This window comes from Lygodium microphyllum, chromosome 4 (genome assembly GCF_053477565.2).
Source record: "Lygodium microphyllum isolate KBCC chromosome 4, Lygodium_microphyllum_v1.1.10, whole genome shotgun sequence".
In the NCBI taxonomy this organism is placed as follows: Eukaryota; Viridiplantae; Streptophyta; class Polypodiopsida; order Schizaeales; family Lygodiaceae; genus Lygodium; species Lygodium microphyllum.
The window spans coordinates 182,698,667-182,720,300 of record NC_141138.1 but is presented as its reverse complement, the minus strand read 5'-3'; the positions used below and the strand labels follow the sequence as shown (position 1 = coordinate 182,720,300).

The 21,634-nt window shown below is 45.1% G+C and overlaps 1 protein-coding gene across 1 annotated transcript in view; it reads right to left on the bottom strand.

The window, feature by feature from the left end:
- Positions 1–1,524: 1,524 nt before the first annotated feature.
- The window catches only part of LOC148037977 (DNA topoisomerase, type IA, core), a 153,993-nt gene continuing 133,883 nt past the window's right edge, over positions 1,525–21,634 (bottom strand). The window contains exons 18-21 of the mRNA XM_087677010.1: positions 3,879–3,962; positions 3,733–3,798; positions 3,566–3,661; positions 1,525–3,413 (exon numbers count right to left, since the gene is read on the bottom strand). Of these exons, the coding sequence (XP_087533136.1) occupies positions 2,430–3,413; positions 3,566–3,661; positions 3,733–3,798; positions 3,879–3,962 (1,230 nt within the window). The 3' untranslated portion in view covers positions 1,525–2,429. The remainder of the gene's footprint in view (positions 3,414–3,565; positions 3,662–3,732; positions 3,799–3,878; positions 3,963–21,634) is intronic.

The window sequence follows — 21,634 nt, the reverse complement described above, 5'->3', positions numbered from 1 at the left end:
GTACAAGCTAGTATGTGAGAGACAACTTGAGCCATGAAGAATGAAAATTAAGTGTGTGGAAATTAGACTTCTATTTAATAATGTTATTGTAATGGTTCTCATGAGATTAATGTAGACTTTAAAGGTGCAGCATGTTGCGATCCAATAAGTTGTGCAATAGGCCCAAAAGGCTCTTATGAGTTCTATCATCCCAAGCAATCCGAGACACAAAAACTTATTTGATCAAGACATTCAACAAGATTTCTATTTGTGGATTTAGCTTGGCCTTCTTTGTGAATGGCACGAAGATGACTTCATGTGCAACCATGAAGACGATGTTGAATTACTTCACTAATGATGTAAATGTAATAAGCTCATGAATAATGGAATTTGCATTTATGTCTACTCACTTCAAAGTGTGTACCTTGATCACTCGCATATCCTTGGCTTCCTTAAATAGTAGCACCATAAATAAGCTCAAGAATAATGGCATTTGTCTCTATTTACCGCAACCATTATCATATCAAAAGATGTAGATTAAAACCAAACATCCACATTCCATGATCTCACACGTAGAACAAATTTATTTACCACAACAGGGATACACTACAATTTCAACCAAATTTGACAATTTTTTAAATTTTACACACTATCAAAAAATTCCATAACTAGGTGTATTTTTCTAATTATACTAATTTTAAATAATTCTCATTGATCTGATTCCTTTAATAAGTCTTGTCCAGGTTCGGATGGACCATAAGATATGTATGCTCTTTGTACATTCAAAGGAATCATTATTAATGAAAGAATGTGATCATATGGTTAACATCCAAGGGTTCACTATGTGAGACACGGACTATAACCCCTACAATTATCATCTTTGGTATTCGATAGCTTCTCTCTTGCATGGACATTGTCATTTACCCTTTAATCCTGGCCATTTATCGTACACCTTCTTCATTCCCAGGATCCTTAACGTATTGTCAACACGATGATTTTCTTGTGCATGCATAAACCTCAACATGCAGACACTGCTGCTACAGTCCTGAATTGATAAACGATTGAAGAGTGGCAGCCTCAGAAAAACAGACTTCTAAACAGCATACGTAAGACTTGCTACCTTACGCTGAGGGTGAGGTACATTCGACTGCATACCCTACAGAGGCCTAGTATGCTTGGGGTTTTTGTTGTAAAGCAATCAGGGGACACATGCCAATACAAGGACAGGAACGTGCAGCCTGTGTGTGACGCTGTCGTAGATCTCCGAGTTCGGAATGCAGCAGCCATGATACAAGTATGTATGGACTGTATTGATCAAGAATTTTGAACATCCCTAAAATTGTTAGCTTACTCTTGAGTGTCAAGATCACGCATGATGGCACCACCGCTTCTTCACACTTCCAAAGCAAAATTGCCTTGAGACTGCTGGCATGCGTATTTTAGTGCACAGCAAGCACATTTGAACAATAGCAGCAAAACATGAACCCCTTGATCATCTTTTGTTAGGTTTCCAAGTAGAATGCTTTTCCCAACTTGAACTGCTGCTTTCCCAACATGAAACACAATCATTATATTTGATTCAACATATGCCATGATTCCCTCGCAGATAAAGATAAAGATAAAGATAAAGATAATGAATGTTGTGGCACAGCTTGCACCATCACAGAAATGAGGTTCTGCTTGAACTCATAAACTTTTATCAATCAAAGCTTTTCAAGTAGCAAAGTAACTAAGGTTGGAGCTTTTCTTCTGCTCATTGATGACCCAGTACTTCATTGACAAGGATGGAGTCTCAATTAACCTTGACGGTGTTGTACATGATAAAACCCCCATGAATCAGATGTTCTCTCAGTTGTAAGATGTGCGTGGGATGGTATGTATGGGTAGGATAAAACCCCCATGAATCAGAAGATGAATATCACAACACAACAAAAAGGAAAGTCAGTATTCCTGGGCGCCACCAATGGAAGGTATGCACAACACCAATACAAAAAATTTAAAAATGGATAATTTGAATTGATTGGGGCGCATCTTGACTATGTACACATGCAAAATAGTCTGCAGCTGCCGTAGGTGATGCTAGAGGACCAGATCCCAGCCTCTGCCAGCTGATCTCACCAGCATCTCCATGAACCAGTGTAAGCCAGAAGCTCAAAGTAGTGCATGTACCAAGAGCCTTTTTCCTTGCATCCAAAGAGTGTGTGGGGTACTGTCAAGTTGCAAGATCAGGGATAGATTTAACATGTCAAGCAGGTCTTCAAAAACTTTCGCCGTTTTGACCTCAAGAGAATCCCAACTTTTCATTGAGAAATGGATGTATGAGTCTGCCATCTAGCATGGAACCAGTATAAAATCCACTACTGTAAGCTGGATCACTGGCTATATAGTGCTGGACATGCACTGCGCTTTACTGATCAAACAATCATCAGCGTCACAGTTAAACCCCTATTTTAGCAAGCAACAAGATCAGCCAAGCCTTCATCCTGTGAAGTCTTCTTTGAAACTACGCTTTTTCTCCTTGTGGATGGAGATTTCGGCTTCGTGTTCTCAGATGCAAGAATGTCATCTTGCTGCATGGATTCCCGCTTCGATTGCGAAGCTTTCTTCTTTTTCTTTTCTGTGGATGGGCCCTCGCTATCTTTAATGGCTTCTTGACTGTTGTCTACAGCTTCAACTGATTTTTTACCACGCCGTTTCACCTGTAATCCTGTTTCAGGTACAACTGACTTTTCCCGCTTGGATTCAGAAGCTTTCTTCTTTTTATTTTCTGTGCATGGGCCCTCCTCATCTTTAATGGCTTCTTGACTGTTGTCTGCAGCTTCAACTGATTTTTTACTGCGTCGTTTCACCTCTATCCTTGTTTCAGGTACAACTGACTTTGCCTGCTTTGATTCACAAGCTTTCTTCTTTTTCTTTTCTGTGGATGGGCCCTTGTCATCTTTATCGGCTTCTTGACAGTTGTCTACCGCTTGAACTGATTTTTTTCTGCCCCCTTTCACCTGTATCCTTGTTTCAGGTACAACTGACTTTCGCCTACCCAGTTTCACGTTTGTGCTTCGCTCAGCTGATTCAGTCCCTTCTGCAGTTGGCTCTACTCTCTCAAGAGACTTTCCTTGTTGCACCACCACTGTCTTGTCAAGTGAAGACACCTTGCTTGATTCTGCCATTTCAGCAGACTTCGCCTTTTGCCGTTGGATCTCTGAAGCTTTCTTAGGTGTAGGGGTCTCTTTGCTTGCTTGTGTCTTTTCAGAAGTACCTTTTCTGCGCAGTTTAACTGGCAAATTTTGCTTAGGTGATTTGACTTTTTCCATAGTATCTGTAGCCTGATCTTTAGACATTGTTGCATCTTTTTTCCGGCCCACATGAGTAATTTGCTTACCACTTTGAAGAAGCTCAAGAGCCTTCTGAAGATCTATCTTCTCTGGATTTACATTCTGCCAAGTAAACATAATTAATAGATCAAAAATGACTATTTTAAATTTCAAGTTTTGTTTTTCCCCTTGATAAAGTACCGACAAACACCTTCCACTCATCAGAAACCTAAACACACAAATATTTGAGATGTGCAGTTTGCACTCATAGTTACCTTTGGTACTTGTGCAATAGTATTGCGGTGCTTAACATAGTAAGAGTATCTACCAATGCCAAGCCAGACAGGGTCTCCTTCCTCTCCATGCTTACCCTGAATATAATATTCGAGTTAGTTATTATTAGATATGTGCAAATAACGCAGATCAGGAATTCAGGGGGTACCAGCATCATAGGGTACTTCAGTAGTTGTAGTGCTTGATCAAGATTGACATCAGCTGGGTTGATCCCCTGACAAGGACAATCGGCAATGGTTAGAAGTGTTCCAATATCTCTACACCTCGAGACACACATTCAAATCTCAAGCATACCCCCGGAATTCTGACACATCTTCGTTCAATATTATCTTGTCCTAGCTGAACATAAGGACCAAATGGTCCAGATTTGACAAAAACCTGTTCACCACAGTCAACAAATACAACTTTAGCCTGCTCTTTGCTCACAACCAGCGCTGAGTTGGACAATATCAATCCTGTGTGTGAATGAAAAATCACAACACAAAAAATGTCTAACACAGTTATTAAACAATTTTAGCACATTAATGGTAAATTCCACAAGCTTTGAGAAAGAGTTTATGAATTAAAAACAAGCTTCATATTCTATAATAAGCAAACAATAGACAATTTTGGAGCCTTCTCTAGTGCCTGCATTCCCCCACCTGCTTCCCTATCTTTCTCCTGTGCTTGCTTCCCTATCGACTCCTGCACCCCTTCCCTTAGCTTGTGGCTGCTCCCTTTACCACCTGCCCTGCTTCCCACATCAAACTTCCCCTCCCTGCACCACCCCTCTGCCATCCCCCCCCACCACCCATGCTTCCCTATTGCAGCCTTCCTGCCTTCCCACACTGGCATGCAATTGTTCCTAGAGTCAGAGACTACACAACAGAGTTCCCACCCACTGCTGACCCAATACTTGTCTGTGTGTGGTTCTTCATGCAGTCCAAAATCCTTCTAAAGAGACCATTTTGACACTAAAGAATGCCACCCCAAGATCTGTTTCTTCCTTGGTTTTCTGTCACATCCAAGATCAGAGAGGGGTGTTAGCAGTCATGATTGTCATGCTTTGTCATCTCCTACCATAGTCACAGGCGATGCACCAGACACAGGCCCAAAATGCAGGGATCCCATCTTGAAACGCCAGACCCATCCCAACAGTATCTTCAAAAGGGTGTGTTTCCATGCACTGGTCCATCACAAGGGGACGCGTCCCAAGACGGGCGGGGCAGGGGGGCATGCGGGATGTGACATAGGGTACACCACGTGTCATAGGCTTTGTACTATTTGCATTGTTTCTTTTAGTCTTTCGTCCACTAGTTTTATTATCTCAGCTTGTACTATTTCTTGTAGTCTTTAGTCCAAGGACTCATTATTTGGTGGTTACTCTTGAGTCTTAGTTAGTCTTCATGACATATGGCATTTATAATTCCTTTCTGTTAACTTCTGCTATATTTCTTAGTTTGTATTGTTTCTTGTTTAGTGTTTACTGTCGAACTTTAGTCTTTAAGTCACATAACATTTCTCAATCATCATTTGGCATTGACAATTATTGCTTTTACTCTTCAATTTGAGTATTCATTATTTATCTATGTTTCAACTTTCATGGTTCATCAATTATTTTAAACTTTTATGGGATACTTTTAGAAGGTTTCAAGTTAAGCTATTGTTCTTTTCTTGCAATCTGTCTATGTTTCTTTCTCTCTGTAATCATGTTTCCTTTCTGCCACGCATTCCCACGATTCCCTCCTTACAAGAGTTACCATAGGATCAGCAAAGTACCAAAAATTCAGCATCACAAGATCCCGGACAGCAGTTAGAGGGAGAAAACTTGATCCATGAGAAAATAGCCAGTCCATCCTCCACCTTCGGGGACTTGAGTGCACTCCCCCTAGCTCCCACAGCCAATTGGTAGGTGACCAACCACCGATACATGCATTGTAGGACATGATGCATGCAACTCTCATTAGCATTGCAGCGAGAGTTACAAAGGTAACCCCATTGGGGAAAGGGTGCTTTAGGGAGAGCTTTAGCACACCAAAGCAATCTACAATAGTGCTTGCCACTAACTGACTAGATGTCAGAACTACAATTGCCGGATGATAGGCCACCTTGCAGCAAACTATCCTAGGATGGAGCAAAGGAGACAGAATACTAGGCCTCGCCCGCACTCCTTTCAGGATGAAGGGAGAGGGCCCTTGCCTCACAAGAGAAGTGAGAGGGAGCCGTAGAGGAGACGAGCCACTAGAAAAAAGGAGGAGATAAACACAAAGACAGGGGGAGAGACAGGGGTGACAACAAGAAGCCAAGAGACATGGATAGTTGTTAGGTATCCCACACCTATAGCACACACAAATGTGATTGCCCCACCTGAAGCAACAAAGACGACGGTGCCTGAGATTCCCTCTCTCAAGCCATGGATGATAGAGATTAGGTCACTTGCAATATCACACCAGCTAGAGCAACAGTGAATCACCCACATGGAATGGAGCAGCTAGCTCACACCTTGCAGCCTTGTGAGACAATGATGGACAAACCCCGACATCTTTGAGATGGATCCTATAGTCATAGCTTCCATCAAGCAAATTGTGGTTTGTGATTCCCAACAAGAGGGAGAGATTCCCATGGAGAGGGCTCAAGATCTAGTTACTCATTAGAGAGAGGGAGGAAGCGAGAGGAGAAGTTTGGCACAAATTCACATGATTCTTCAGACTCCATCAAGTTCCTATCTCTTCCAAGGCTCTAGAAATTGCAACAATGAGAAAGGACTCAGTATGCACTAGGCAATAGAAGAGATAGGTATGGACCATGTAGCCACGCGAGTTTGAGAGACTTCGATGATCTCCATGAGAATCCTCTCATGGAACATTCAAGGCTTTTGTGGAGGACTTTTCTGCCAAGGACAAGGCCTCACTAGCCTCCCTGTCAATCTCTTGCTCGAGACCTTCCAACAGGCATGTTGTTGAATGCAAAGAAGACACATAGGCATCCCAATTTTTCACACATAAGGTGCAAATCCCATCATACTAATCCTCATCTGGCACTAACTCCTCTACGAGCTCAATCATCTTGTCCATGTCCTCATAGACCTTGCCAATACATGGCTGCATCCCATCTACGAGGCGCAATAAGTGTATAGCGGGCTAAAACATGGCATCAATCCTCTTTACCACATCCCAAAATCACATGTGCTCAGCTATGTCTATGCATGACATCCCTATGGGAGTGGAAGCCAAAGGGGAGCTCCCAAACTCAGTATTAATGAATACATGTCTCAATGCACCAATGCAATCAAAATCTAGATTTATCATTAAATTTCATTCCATTAATAGATAAACAACAAACATTTATTATTTTACAAATTTTACCTTGCACTATGAAAGGCAATGTGATCCGCATACAAGAAGCGAGCGATAGCAACATCAGTCTCCTCCTTTTGTGGATCCCCAAAAGCCTCAAGGATACTCTATGTCCTCCTATGCAAGGTACATCGGAAGTAGATGCCCCAACCTCCAATACCCTCTGGACCTGGGAGGATGAGGGTGTAGCTATAGACAATATCGGAGAGGGTGCAATTGTTGCTGCTCATGGAATGCGTGTGGTGGGATCAACAATCACACATCGCCTCGATCAAGCCATAGCATCCTAATCTACTGCATGTGCCTTGAGCTCTCACCTTTTCTCAAGTGCTAGTCGTGTGCAAAAGTGCACCTCTTTTCCTTCCCCTCCTAAGAAATGAGGATACAACTTATCAGCCCTGCTCGTATGCCCGTAAGGACATAGCTTGCACATCCATCAACGTGTCCTCCACTACAAGCAAGGCACTTAGTGTTCACTTCATCCCACCATGACCAATCCCTAGGTGTGTTGCACTAAGTTCGGCCTTGGGAGAAACCTGAACCAGCCTTTTTTGTGATGAGCGAGAAAGAGAGACTATGACCTTTGAAGAGAGGGTATGGGAGAGGTTGAATCAAAGCAAAGGGTCAACCATTGATGGATGAAGCCATGAGGGCAGCAAGCTGAAGCCTGAGAGAGAGACAAATAGAGACACAGAGAGAGGCTGCTCTAAGAGGAGTAGACAAATAGAGAGAGAGAGAGAGAGAGAGAGAGAGAGAGCTGGCTGAGAGAGAGGGAGAAGGAGAAAGCACATTGAGAAGTGTCGCACATTGCATGACGGGTCGCACGGTGCACACTACAGGGTTGCAAAAGAGCGAGAACAATGCAAGCAACATCAATCATATTATTAAGGCAATGCGGAAAGACGTTGAAATGTCACAAGCAAAGGTGGGGGCTATGAGCAAAGGTGAACCTATCGAGGTCACAAAACATAGCACAGTGTCCAGTCTAGTGGCACCTAACTTGCTAGAATGTCCTATTCCTAAGATGGAACCGGCTGCTTGGAATGTTCTAGGCAAGGAACATTGTGGGACGTCGGGCACGAAACATTCCAAGCCTAGGAAACACGTTTCCCATCCCTTTCCCTTACAGAATGGCATTCCGGCCTTCCAAGGCCCTATTTCGCCCGTTCCATGTGGCTATGACTAGCACACACATTTGACGCAAGCAAGCAATGACTAACAATAGGGGAAATGCTAGCTACACCAACAATGTGGCTTAAGTTGTTGGGCAACATCAAGCAAGCAAGAATTGTCAAACAGCAACATGCAAGACAACCAACAAGGACTCAAGCAATGATGGCAGCGGTTGAAAGATATGGCTCTGATACTAGTGTTAGGTTAGGATTCAGCAACACACATACACTCGCACACAATCACAGTGAACAAGTAAATAGCAAGAGAGAGGAGAGTGTTAGAATATCACACCCATTGGCAAGTATTCACACAAGGAAAAAACCCATCTCTACCTAGAAGGTAAAAAGTGCCCCTAGATAAGCAAGTTTTCACACCAAAACTACGGAGGAACATGATAACTAGGTAAACAGTGTCCATATGTTCACACCAAAACTACAGAGGAACATGATAACTATAGCATCTCCAAAGAAAGGTTCGTTTCAGATGTCTTGCCCACATTCATGTTCCATCTCAAAAGATGCACTTTTGTTGGATACGTTATTGAGAGCAAAGGCCATTGGGGTTGTATCAACTTGTTGCAAGCAAAGTGCTTGTTGGTAGGGATGACATCTTTGCTGAAAATTAAGAAACGCCTTTGTGTGATTGCAAGAATAAGCAAACTACTTGCCCCGACAATATAATCGATTTGATTATGCCATTATTCAAAACATTGCAAAGATTGTTGAGCATGTATCCACTCAATCTCATCACAAATGCAGCAAATTCAGTAATCCCCCCCCCCCCCCCCCCCCAACCTCTACCGAGGTGGGTCTTCGAGAGATTTTGGAGAAGTCACATCACACCACTCATGTAGTGCTTCCCGCAATACTTGCGCGTCCAATGGTGGGAATTTGACTTCTTTGTGTCCCTCTCCACATGGATGGCATGCAATTTGAAGGCCTTGTGCTTCTCATGACTCATGATGCCGATGGAGAGGGAGAGTCACGAGTGAGAGAGAGGCCCAAGGGATAGGCAGAGGCTTGAGCCTTACGTCTTCAGGAAGAGAGAGTGAGAAGCTTGAAACTTTGAAGTAAGAGAGAGAGGGGGTGGAGGTTAGAGAGAGAGGGGGTAGGATTTGGGATAGGCTTAAATCTTGATAGGTACATAGCTTGCTTGAAGAGAGAGAGACTTGAGCAATGAGAATGCTTATTGATTTGATGTGGAAGGATGGAAGGGGTGAGCACCCTTTATACGCTAGAGAAGAGACGAGAATAAGAGAGGGATCCAAGGTGGAAGAGAGAAGGCTTACGAGTGTGGAAAAAGAGCATCGGAGGCTAGAGCATGGAATCCAATGGCAATGGCATCTAATGAGCAATGGGCATCCAATGGCAAGTGGCTATGGACAAGCAAGTGTGCCACACAGGTAGAAAACAGGACAAAAACGTGGGTAGAAAGTGTAGAATTAACTTTGACCAACACACGGAACATGCTTAGACACAGTGACCCAAACATGACAATATTTTCATATAGATTCGTATGGATTCATACTGTGCAGATCATATGGAACGAATGGGTCCGTACTATCTACCAAGGCAACCATGCTACACTGCTTCCTTGGATTGCAAATCTATCAAACGGCACAAGGCATTTTTATTTCCCAACACAAGTACATCTCCAAGCTTCTTTCTGAGGTTGGTATGGCCATGTGTCAAGCTATTTCTCGTCCCATAAACCCAAAATTCAAGCTCATGGCAGCAAGAGATCCCCTCAACAATGCCACCCATTACAGGTGCCTTGTTGGCTCTTTGATATGGCTGACCCACACTCAGCCAAAAATCTCTTTTGTGGTGGTTTTTTTGTCTTCTTTCATGAAGAGCCTATTCAAGCTCACTGACGAGCCACTTAGTGCACCATGCACTATCAAGAGGGGCCCCGCTCCTACAAGATCATGTATGGAGAGGGGGCCACTCTTCCTAGATGGAATGACTCTCATTAGGCAAGTGATGTGAATTCACGACGATCCACTACAAGTTATGCCTTCTCCCTTGGTTCGGGAGCTATCTCTGGGAACGGTAAGAAGCGGCTTACTTTAGCTCTTTCTTCTATGGAGACTAAGTATCGTGCCCTTTGTTCTACAGCTATGCAAGCAGTTTGGTTCCGTTGCTTGTTGACAGAGATTGGCCCACGACAAACAAGACCTATAGAGTTGCGTGTAGACAGCTAGAGTGCCCTCGCTCTTGTGAAGAACCTTGTGTTTCACAGTCGCACAAAGAATATCAAGGTTCAGATCCATTATGTTTGAGAGCGGATTGAGGATTCCAAGTTAGCAGTGGCCTACAATCCTACTGAGGACAATGTAACAAATCTCTTCACAAAGCCTTTGCCCAAGGTTGTTGAGAAACCACTTCTTCAGTTCACACACTTCATTTAGGGTTTTGCACTAAGAGCCCAAAAAAGGGCTAGTGTCCATATTTTGGCCACTTTTTCAGTGGGCGCTCACACAATGGTGCAATGCCCTAGATAGCTTATGCCTATAAATAGGCAGTCACTTCATTCATTCTAGCTTCTTTCTCTTCAATCATTCTTCAACACCTTCAATCACCACCACTTTCCTTCTCTTACCAACCCCCTTCCACTACCCTCATATCCCTACAGGAGGAAACTCCGTTTTGTGACTCGTGACTGCCTTCACCCTTCCTCTTCTATGCTTTAGGTGCCCTATTCCATCATCAAGCCCTATGTTTGGGACTTATTTCACCTAGCATCATCATCATGTACTTGGGATCAACACCCTTCTCCATGAAGCTCCACCTTCACTTGCGGTTTTCATTGTGGAGACCTCCTTGCTTGGCGTCATCATCTCCCCAACAGGCATCAGCATCCTAGCCTCTAGTGACAGTTTACATCACTGAGCGTTAGTGATTTCATCACTCATCTATTACAGGGGCTGCTGGGACTTGCGTTTTTGCAGCGTGGCTCCTCCTTTATCACCCTGGCGTCACTCGTCTATCACAAGGGCTGCTAGAACCTGCATTTTTGCAACCCCACTCCATCACTCGTTTATCACAAAGGTTAATGGGACCTGCGTTTTGCAGCCCGGCTCACCTTCCATCATCTGGTGTCATCATTATCCAGCTTCTGGGCTGCTTTCCTTGCGCCTGACAGTTCCAATACTCTAGGATTTGTGCTTTGCTGGGGGCCAGGTCATTCCTCGACATCAAAGGACTGTGGTTTGCTTCCTCGACAGCTGGTGGTCATCTTCCATATCTCTGACGGCATTAGAGAACTTGATGGACAAACCATTGGGTGCTTCTCATCCGGCATGACTGAAATCCCCATCGATGATGCCAACATCAAAGGACTGCGGTTCGTTTCCTCGACAACTGGTGGTCATCTTCCAGATCTCTGATGGCATTAGTGGATTAAAGTCCGCTCCATGATGGACAAACCATTGGGTGCTCCTCATCCGGCATAACTGGAACCCCCACCAATGCTTGCGAACATGGACCTTCGATCCTTACCCCACCGGAGTATATGCGTATAACCCCAACCACTCATCTGCCACCTCTCCCTTTTGGGCCACAAAGTTTATTTTGCACAAGCTTTCACATTTCTATGCTTGAGGCAATAAGACACATCCGATGATTGACTAGTACCACGGCCTCCTCAGGACCGCCACAATGCATTATGAGGTTGCTTCTACTTCTTCTAGGGTTTCAAAAATGCCACCTCGATAACATGCAGTTCTTCGGTGTATTCCCTCGAGAGACAATGATTATTGGAAATCATCCCCTCGGAAGTCGGCTCCTTCCAAAGAGTGATTGCTCGACACCCTCCATTACTTTGGCTCCACGGTCCACTCCACCGAGAGACAATGATTGTTGGATACTATCCCCTCAACAATCCACTCCTTCGAGAGAGAATGATTATTTGACCCCTTCTATTACTTCGGCTCCACAATCCGCTCCATGGAGAGACAATGACTCTTGCCCACCCTTGGCTCAACTTGAGCCACCCTTTTCCCCACCCTAGACTACTTGGAATTCTTTGATATCTTCGCTACCCCAAATACCTTCTTCGGCGTGACCAAGGACACTTTCTTCGTCATTAGATGGTTCAGAGTCCGTGATCCATGAGTTTTAAGATATTCCCTCTCTCGTAGATGGGGGGTTAAAAGAGGGATGTGCTCTCTTTGCCCTCAAAGGGAGTTCACTTGTTTGGCTTCAAAGGGAACCCCTTCCCCACCACCCTCAATAGGGACACCTATGTTGAGCTAAAATATGCATTACTTCCTGATTAGCCTCTTAAACAGCCCCAAAACACACTAAAAATGCTCTTTTAGAGTAAAACCCTAAAACAAGGAGTAGTTCGAGAGAGTTCAGTGGAAACCCTAAAATGGGGAGCGGTTCGAGAGAGTTCAGTGGAAACCCTAATTTTTGGGGTGCCCTTCCACCTTTATAAATAGACAAGCTGCCTCCATTTAGCTATCATCCTTTTTTGCAAGTTACACCATTCCACACACCCTCTGTTGCTATTGGTGCCAAGTTTCCAGCCTGCAGCCCGCCTCCATCTACTGTTCAACCATCATCGACTGCAACCACATTATCTTTAGCCTGTCCATTGCTGTAGGCGACAGCTCTCAGCTGTTGGCGACTACTCCAAATTGTCCTAGGCTAATGTTCAGCCTGTTGTCCATCATCTCCAGGGTCACCCAGCCTAAGTTTTCAGCATTGCAGGTTTTGACACTCTCAGACACTGTTTCAGCCTGCTGTTTACAGTAGATTGTGCACAATTTTCAGCCTCTGATAGGTGGTACGCTGCTGCGTTTACCAGTTTCCAGCCTCCAAATTGCTGTGTTTTGGTGACCAGTCTGCTGCCATTCGCTATTGAGTACTCCTACACTCCGACTGGAGGTCACAGACTTGGGATCCGTCTTCGGTGGACGTCACACTCTAACATTGCTCTGCCCTTGAGCACACTGTACACTCTTACATTCATTTATAGCATTCATTCACTTCAGAGTTGTTGAGAAACCCTTCACCTGCAGTTTGCGTTTTTGCATTTCTGCGTTTTGCGTTTAGGGTTTGTATCCCCAAAAAGGGGCACCAGCCTACACTGACTATGCCTATTTATAGGCCACTCTCTCATTCATTCCTCACAGTTGATTCATTCAGTTTGTCACCTCTTCTCTCCAACCTCTCCACTACCCTCAAGGCTCACACCCCTTCAAGAGAACATTGCGGTTCATGGTTCATGGCTGTTTTCATTATCTTCCTTGTGCTATGGCACCCTTGTTTCCTTGTATCGCATTCACTCAATGATTCGGAACTTCATCATTCCATTCATCAGAGTTTCTTCTCTCTTCTCTTCTCTTCTCCATGTTTGCTGAGTTCACTCCGTGTTCCTCCCCACAAACCCTACTGTCTCCATGGTACATTCTCTTTTGACATGGTATCAGAGCTGAATCTGATCAAACAACGGCAGAGATCCTCCACTCCAGTGAAGGCAAAGACCAATGGCGGGTTCGGCTTCCACTTCTCTTCTTCTCCCGCTACATCAAAATCTCGTTTTTGCAGATTTCAAGTGTTTTCAGCTTCCTGCCCACACCCCTTTCGCAGAGGACATCGCAATCTTAGCTGTCTCTTGCTGTCATCTATAGTCTAGCACCTGTTTCCAACCTTCCACCCGTAGTTTGCAACTGTTTACAACAGAGCGACTATTGCTGATCACTCTTCATTCAAAAAACAATCTCGTTTTTGTAAATTTCAGGTATTTCAGCTTGCTTCCCACACCCTAAACGCAGAGGACACCGCGGTCCAAGCTGGCCATTGCTGTCTAGAACAGTTTGGCGCCTGTTTCCAGCCAATCATACACTATTCAGAGCTGATTTCAGCATATTGACTACTGCTGCTGTTTTTTTCTTGCGTTTTTAGTCTTTCTCCCACCTATTGTCTACGTTTTTAGTCTTTCTCTCTCCTGCAGGCTATCCTGCATGCGTTTTTAGTCTTTCTCTCTCCTGCTGCTTGCGTTTTTAGTCATTCTCTCTCTTGCAAGCTGCGCTGCCTGCGTTTTTAGTCTCTCTCTCCTCACCTGCGTTTTTCTACTGGTTGCAATCTCTTACTACTGGTCATATCCTCCTCTCACTGGCAGCTCACTTCCAGCCCTTCCACTACCCTCCCACCCCTTGAGGTGGACATTGCGGTTCGTGCTTTACACTGCCCTCACACCCCTTGAGGCGGACATTACGCTTCGTGGTTCATGGCGGCTGACCTCTTCCTTCTTTAGCAAGGCACACTGGTATCCATGGCTTCTTTACCAACAGATGACCAGACTACTAGGTGCTCCTACTGTGGTATCACCAGACACACCACCGATGCTTGCCGATTTCGACCTTTGCTCCCCACCCCCCTGAATTATATGTCTCTTCCACCAGTCACTCCTTGTGCCACCTCTCCTATCTGGGCCACAAAGATCGTTCTGCATCAACTATTAGGGTACCATGCTCAAGGCAATAAGACGCATCCGATGCGCACTAAGTCCTTTCGAACACATGGAGGATCAATTGGTGCTACGACCTCCTGGAGATCGTTGCAATGCCAACTGCAATCTTCTCCCACCTATTTTCAAGTATAGTGGCTACCATGGCTCGCGGTTTTGCAATCCGCTCCATCGAGAGACCGTAATTGTTTGATACCGCCTTCTCGTCAATCCGCTCGTAAGAGAGACACTGGCTGCTTGACTCCTTTCTCTTCTTCGGCTACCCAGTCTGCTCCACTGAGAGACAGCGAGTGTTTCCCACCTCTTGCTCATTCTAAGCCCCACCCTCGACTACTCAAGTTCGAGAGGCTACCTCTGGAAGCTCTTCGGCACTCCGGATACCTTCTTCAGCACGACCAGTGGCACTTCCTTTGTCATCAGACATTATGGAGTCCGTGATCCATGAGTTTTTGGATTTCCTATCTACTTCAGAGAGGGATTTAAAGGGGGATGTTATTTCTTTGCCCTTAGAGGGGCCATCTACTTCTTCTTCAACTTCAACGGGGACCCTTCACTCGCAGTTTGTGTTTTTGCATTTCTGCATTTTGCGTTTAGGGTTTGTAGCATTTCTGCATTTCTGCATTTTGCATTTATAGGCCACTCTCCCATTCATTCCTCACGACTGATTCATTCAGTCCGTCAACTCTTCTCTTCAGCCTCTCCACTACCCTCACACCCCTTCAAGAGGACATTGCGGTTCGTGGTTCATGGCTATCTTCATCATCTTCCTTGTGCTACAACACCCTTGTTCCCTTGTATTACATTCACTCAATGATTCAGAACTTCATCATTCCATTCATCAGAGTTTCTTCTCTCTTCTCTTCTCTTCTCCATGTTTACCGAGTTCACTCCGTGCTCCTCTCCGCAAACCCTACTGTCTCGCTGGTACGTCATCTTTTGACAAGAGTTGTGTTCTCTCTCTCTCCCTTCTTCTGTTTGTGTTTGAGTTTTGAGTTTTGTGTTTAGGGTTTGAGTTTTTGAGTTTTACGTTTAGGGTTTGAGTTTTGAATTTAGGGTTTGAGTTTTCCCCTCTGTGTTTGTGCATGTCTCTTTGTGTTTCTGTCGTGGTCGTATACTCTGTGTCCTCAATGCAAACCCTAGCAGTTTCCTTCACATGGTATTAGAGTCGATGCTCTTGTAAAGAGTATCCTGTGGATATTGTGGAGAGCTAGTCTTTGTGCGAGGCACACAATACGACTCGTAACCGAATCACAATGTCCCAGACACCTTCTTCTCCAATTCCTATGATGTCTTATCAGGCCTCTCCATCGTTGGAGGCCCTGAGACGGCATTATGGACTCGGTGAGGAGGAGGACACTCCACCTTCACTAGATTTCACTAACATGACAGAGGACTTTGAGGAGTACTATCGCAACAAGTATGGTGATGTTTACACCCCTCCTACCAGTTTTGCTACCACATCCGGACCAGTTGGTGAGGCTGGCCACCTCTCTGATCATGGAGGACATACGGCATTCGAAACGTCGAGCGATCCATCTTCATCATCTCAGTCAAGTCCAATGTCAGGTTTGTACAATTCTTTTGTATTGCATGAATCAAAACCCTCGCTCGTTTCTTCTTGTGAGGTACAGGATCCAGATGGCTTTGCAATGTAAACTTCAATAGAGGGGGCTCACGAAGCAGAAGAAATTCAAGTACATCTACAGGTTCTGTTTCATTTGAGCATATCACACACACTTCTCACTTCCCTCCCATCCCACCCTCTTCTATATCACACCTCTCATCATCTTTCCAACACCTTGGATTACACTCCACATCTGCATCACACACCCTAGGGGTTGGATCTTCCATCTCCGCTCCTAGCACCTTTTCCTTCTCCACCCCATTCTCTACCTCTTTCCACCATGGTACTTCGTTAGGGGGAATGCCACCCTTTAACATACTACCTCTCACCTTTCAGCAAATGAGCACACCCATAACTCCTGGGACAACTGTGATGGGCATCCCTCTCACTATCCCTAGCTTCACGTCTCCCATGACCACTCATACGTAGAGCAAGGGTTTCCATCCTCAGCTTATGGTGCATCTTCACTCTCCTATTGCAACGGCTAAGAATGGCTTCACCGATAAGACATGTTTTAACTAGTCAAATTTCACCACTTGGTCTAATTTCATGCAACAAGTGCTTAAGTCTTAGGGTCTTTGGGACCTCGTCATTGGTCTAGAGCCTATGCCGGACCCTCGACTAGCTCACCTTAATCACATCCGTCAATGGAGAGCTCGCAATGTCACAACCAATGTTGAGCTGGTGCGGAGATTCCTTCCTGAGTTTCACTCTCAGTTACAGTACTTCCCGCTTGCGTCAAAGAGTTGGAGTCACCTTCTCGACCGCTACGCAGCTCGTGATCGTACTCGGCGCATCAATCTCAACTTTGAGCTTCAAGAGTTCTCCACTACTGGCTGAATATAGGCGGCGGTTACTTGCCGAGTTCGCCACTACTGGCTCTCCAAAGTCAGATGACGATCAGGTTGCATTCTTCTTGAATAAGTTGCCCGACAAATACTTCAATTTCATTCAACACATCATCTCCCAACCTAGATTGCCAACCTTCTATGAGTTTGAGTGCGATTGCCAACCTTCTATGAGTTTGAGTGCCAGCTCTTGCGTTACGCGAGGCTGTATGATCAAGTCCACAAAAAATCATCATCGTAACCTTATTCAGAGCAGAGGGGGTTGGTTGCCTCTTCTTTGGGAGGGACAACCACTAGTGGCAAAAACTCGCTAGACGCAAAGGCAAGCCAATCAAAGGGTGACTCCTCTTCCTCACATGGAACCAAAGAATCTAGACCTATCTGGCAGCAACTCCCTAAGAAAAACCGGTTTTGCACACATTGCCAGAGAGCAATCCATGTGGACGAGGAGTGTCGCTCCAAGGCCCAAGGTCTTCCACCTAAAAAGCCTCAGCAGACCGTTGTGACTGCACAGTCCAGTGGGGCTACGCCCTGCGCTCCTACTTCATCTGCTCCCTCAGCACCCGTTGCTGCTGCTATTGGACAGATTCTGATCCTGTTGCACTTCATGCATCTATCTCACCTTCCTCCCTACCTCGTCAAGCGTTCCCTTGACAAATCCCTGCTACTTGACGTACGCAATGGTGGCCATCTTCTTAGCCTAGCATGTCCCTAGGTCCTTTCAAATATCCTAGGTCAGTCTAGCATTCATTTTTTGTACTCTTAAAGTCGGGCCCATAGGATTCATTATCCTTAGTTTTTTCTTTTTTTTTTTCTTCCGCTGCATTTACTCACACATACACATTCATTACATTTATTTTGAGTTAGATTTTCTTTATGTTCTGTTTTGCTTTGGAGCATCTCACCACTAACCTCTATGTTTGCAAATTCTCATCTCTTTTGCAAGGTTTTGTCTTTCAATGTAGGGCTAAGTTGCAAATTGCTTTGGTCCTACCTCGGCTAGAGAAGTGGGGATGCACACCGTTCCTTTCATGGTTTCATTATCCTAGGAGTGCTTGCCCTTCTTCCAACATGGCGGTTTCCCCCCCCCGAGGCGGATCATCCAGCATCTCTCTCGATACTAGCTATCATGGCGGTGACTTCTACTTTGCTCTTCTAGCGGGGTGCTTCATCCACCTCATCCACTTCATCTTCTTTCATTCTTTATGGTTCTCGGCACCATATGAAGACCGACATCAAGCTCCTCTTCCTTCTTCGGTATCTACATCCAGGTGGAGAGGGGGTTCCTACCCTTCTTGGTATTCTACAGGCTTCAACACTTTGTCTTCGACATTGGCTTCTTTCACCTGTTGTACCTTACTCTTTGCATTGCACGATTTCATCATCCTTGTACTAGGGCGCTTGTCCAAGTGGCACCTGCTGCATCAACATTCTTCAGCATGTAGCATACTTTGCACCTCATTGTGCAAAGCACCACTTGCGTGGATCCTAAGTTGTTTCCACCAATGGCTGTAGTTATCACACCACCATCCTTCTTCATCACATGGATACCTCATCACCTATTTTTTATCGTCATCAACACCCTGAGTGGATGGATTAGCTTGTACTATTTTGTGATGTGTTAGGTGTACCCTCCCTACTCCCGTCTTCTAGGTCACTTTTACTCAAATCGGTCGCATCCCATCAAATTTACTTCACTTATTTATTTATTTATTTATTTTTAAATCCGTGTAGCTCCATCCGCCTTTGTAGGGCTTGGTAGGCCACTGGGCAGCCGGCATGCATCCTTTGTTCGATGCATTCGCTGCTTTGGGGTCGAACGCCTGGGGGTATATAAACGTCGCAATGGCTGGCCTAACCTTTCATCTTAGTTTTGGGCCTGAGAGGGGGTGTTGAGCTAAAATATGCATTACTTGCTGATTAGCTCTTAAACAACCCCAAAACACACTAAAAATGCTCTTTTAGAGTAAAACCCTAAAATAGGGAGCAGTTCGAGAGAGTTCAGTGAAACCCTAAAACGGGGAGCAATTTGAGAGAGTTTAGTGGAAACCCTAATTTTTGGGGCGCCCTTCCACATCTATAAATAGACAGGCTGTCCCCATTCAGCTATCATCCTTGTTTGCAGGTTACACCAGTCCACACACCCTCTGTTGCTGTTGGTGCCCAGTTTCCAACCTGCAGCCTGCCTCCATCTGTCGTCCAACCATCATCGACTGCAGCCACATTATCTTCAGCCTGTCCATTGCTGTAGACGACAGCTCTCAGCTGCTGGTGACTGCTCCAAACTGTCCCAGACTAATGTTCAGCCTGTTGTCCATCATCTCCAGGGTCAGCCAACCTGTATTTTCAGCATTGCAGGCTCTGACACTCTCACACACAGTTTCAGCCTGCTGTTTACAGCAAACTGTGTACAGTTTCCAGCCTCCGATCAGTGGTACACTGCTGCGTTTACCAATTTCCAACCTCCAGACTACTGTGTTTTGGTGACTAGCCTGCTGCCATTCACTATTCAGTACTCCTACACTCCAACTTGTGGTCACTGACTTGTGATCCATCTTCGGTGGACATCACACTCCGACATTGCTCTGCCCTTGAGCACACTGTACACTCTTACATTCATTTAAAGCATTCATTCACTTCAAAGTTGTGTTCTCTCTGTCCCTTCTTCTGTTTGTGTTGGAGTTTTGAGTTTTGTGTTTAGGGTTTGAGTTTTGCCCTCTGTGTCTGTGTCTGTGTCTTTGTGTTTTTGTCGTGGTTGTACACTCTGTGTGTCCTCAGTGCAAACCCTAGCAATTTCCTTCACAACCTACTCATCATGAAGTTCGTCACCCTCCATTTACACTTCGAGGATGGCTGTCCTCGATCAATCGTTTCTCCTCCTATATCTTCACAGACCACCTACATCGAGGCCTTGGAGGTTCAGCCGCAACTTGGTGATAAGGTCTTTGACTTCCTTCTACCATGGAGTTATGGAGCTAGTGGCTTCTCTCCCAAGGTGGAGTCTGGCTCTATAGTTCATCCTGTCTACTGTATTGTTCCTTACTACAAGTTACCTTTCAAGTGACAATCTTGGATCTCCCAGATCCTCTTCTTCTTCATCATATCTGTCTTCGCTCCTCTTTCTTCATCCCTTTTTGGGCCTGAAAGGGGATGTTGAGAAACTACTTCTTCAACTCATACACTTCATTAAGGGTTTCACACTGATAGCCCCAAAAAGGGCTGGTGTCAATATTTTGGCCACTTTTTCAATGAGCGCCCATACAATGGTGCACCAACCTAGAGAGCTTATGCATCAGTACCCTTCTCCATCTGGCTCCACCTTCACTTGCATCTTTCAGTATGGAGGCATTCTCCTTGTGTTTGGGGCATCTTTCACCTCGCGTCAGTGCCCTTCTCCATTAGGCTCCACCTTCACTTGCATCTTTTAGTGTGGAGACATTCTCCTTGCTTGGTGTCATCATCTCCAGGTTGGTGTTAGCATCCTAGCCTTTGGCAACCGTCTACATCACCAAGCATCAATGGTTTCATCACTCGTCTATTACAAGGGTTGCTGGGACCTTCGTTTTTGCAACTTGGCTCCTCCACCATCACCTAACATCACTCCTCGATCACAAGGGATGTTGGAACCTCCATTTTTGCAGCCTGGCACATCTTCCATCATATGGCACGATCATTATCCACCTACCATCAGCTTCTAGGGCTGCTCTTCCTGTGTTTGACAGCTCCAACACTCTAGGATTTGCATTTTGTTGCCCAAGTCACTCCTCAGCATCATAGGGCTGCGGTTTGCTCCTTCGACAACTGGTGATCATCTTCCACATCTCCAATGGCATTAGAGGACTACGGTCCACTCCCACGTCGGTCACAAGGGATGCTGGAACCTCCATTTTTGCAGCCTAGCACATCTTCCATCATCTGGCACCATCATTATCCACTTGGCATCAGCTTTTGGGGCTGCTCTCCTTCTGTTTGACAACTCCAACACTCTAGGATTTATGTTTTGCTGCTCAAGTCACCCCCCAGCATCATAGGGCTGCGGTTCGCTCCCTCGACAACTGCTGATCATCTTCCACATCTCCCATGGCATTAGAGGACTGCGGTTCACTCCCTTGAGAGATGTCTTTCACCTTCTAGTGATTACTCTGATAGCCCACTGCCCAGAGGATTGTGTTTTGCTCCCTTCACTGTGCAAATTTCACACAGGTGTTGCCGCTTGATTCAAACATGATAGTGTAGTTATCTTTTGAGCTTCGCCTCTGCTATGTGAGCTTTTCTTCTCATAGCATAAAACCTACTCTCTCTCTCCACTGTCACTTATTTTGACATGGTATCAGAGCATACCTGTTATTTTTGGCAAAGGCTTCTATAATTCATCACATGAGATTGTTCGGCCTTCAGACACTCCTAATATCTGAGAGGGCGTATTAAATACCACTTTTACTGTTGTGAGTCCATCACCTCCCAGTTGTAAGCTCCGATAGGGTTTGACAGAGACATGAGCACTTTGGCATTTTAGTATGTATTTCTCAAGTTTCCTGAGGATTTTCTGCATTTCCCTGCCTCTGCCCCCACCGTGTTAAACAGTGTCCTGCC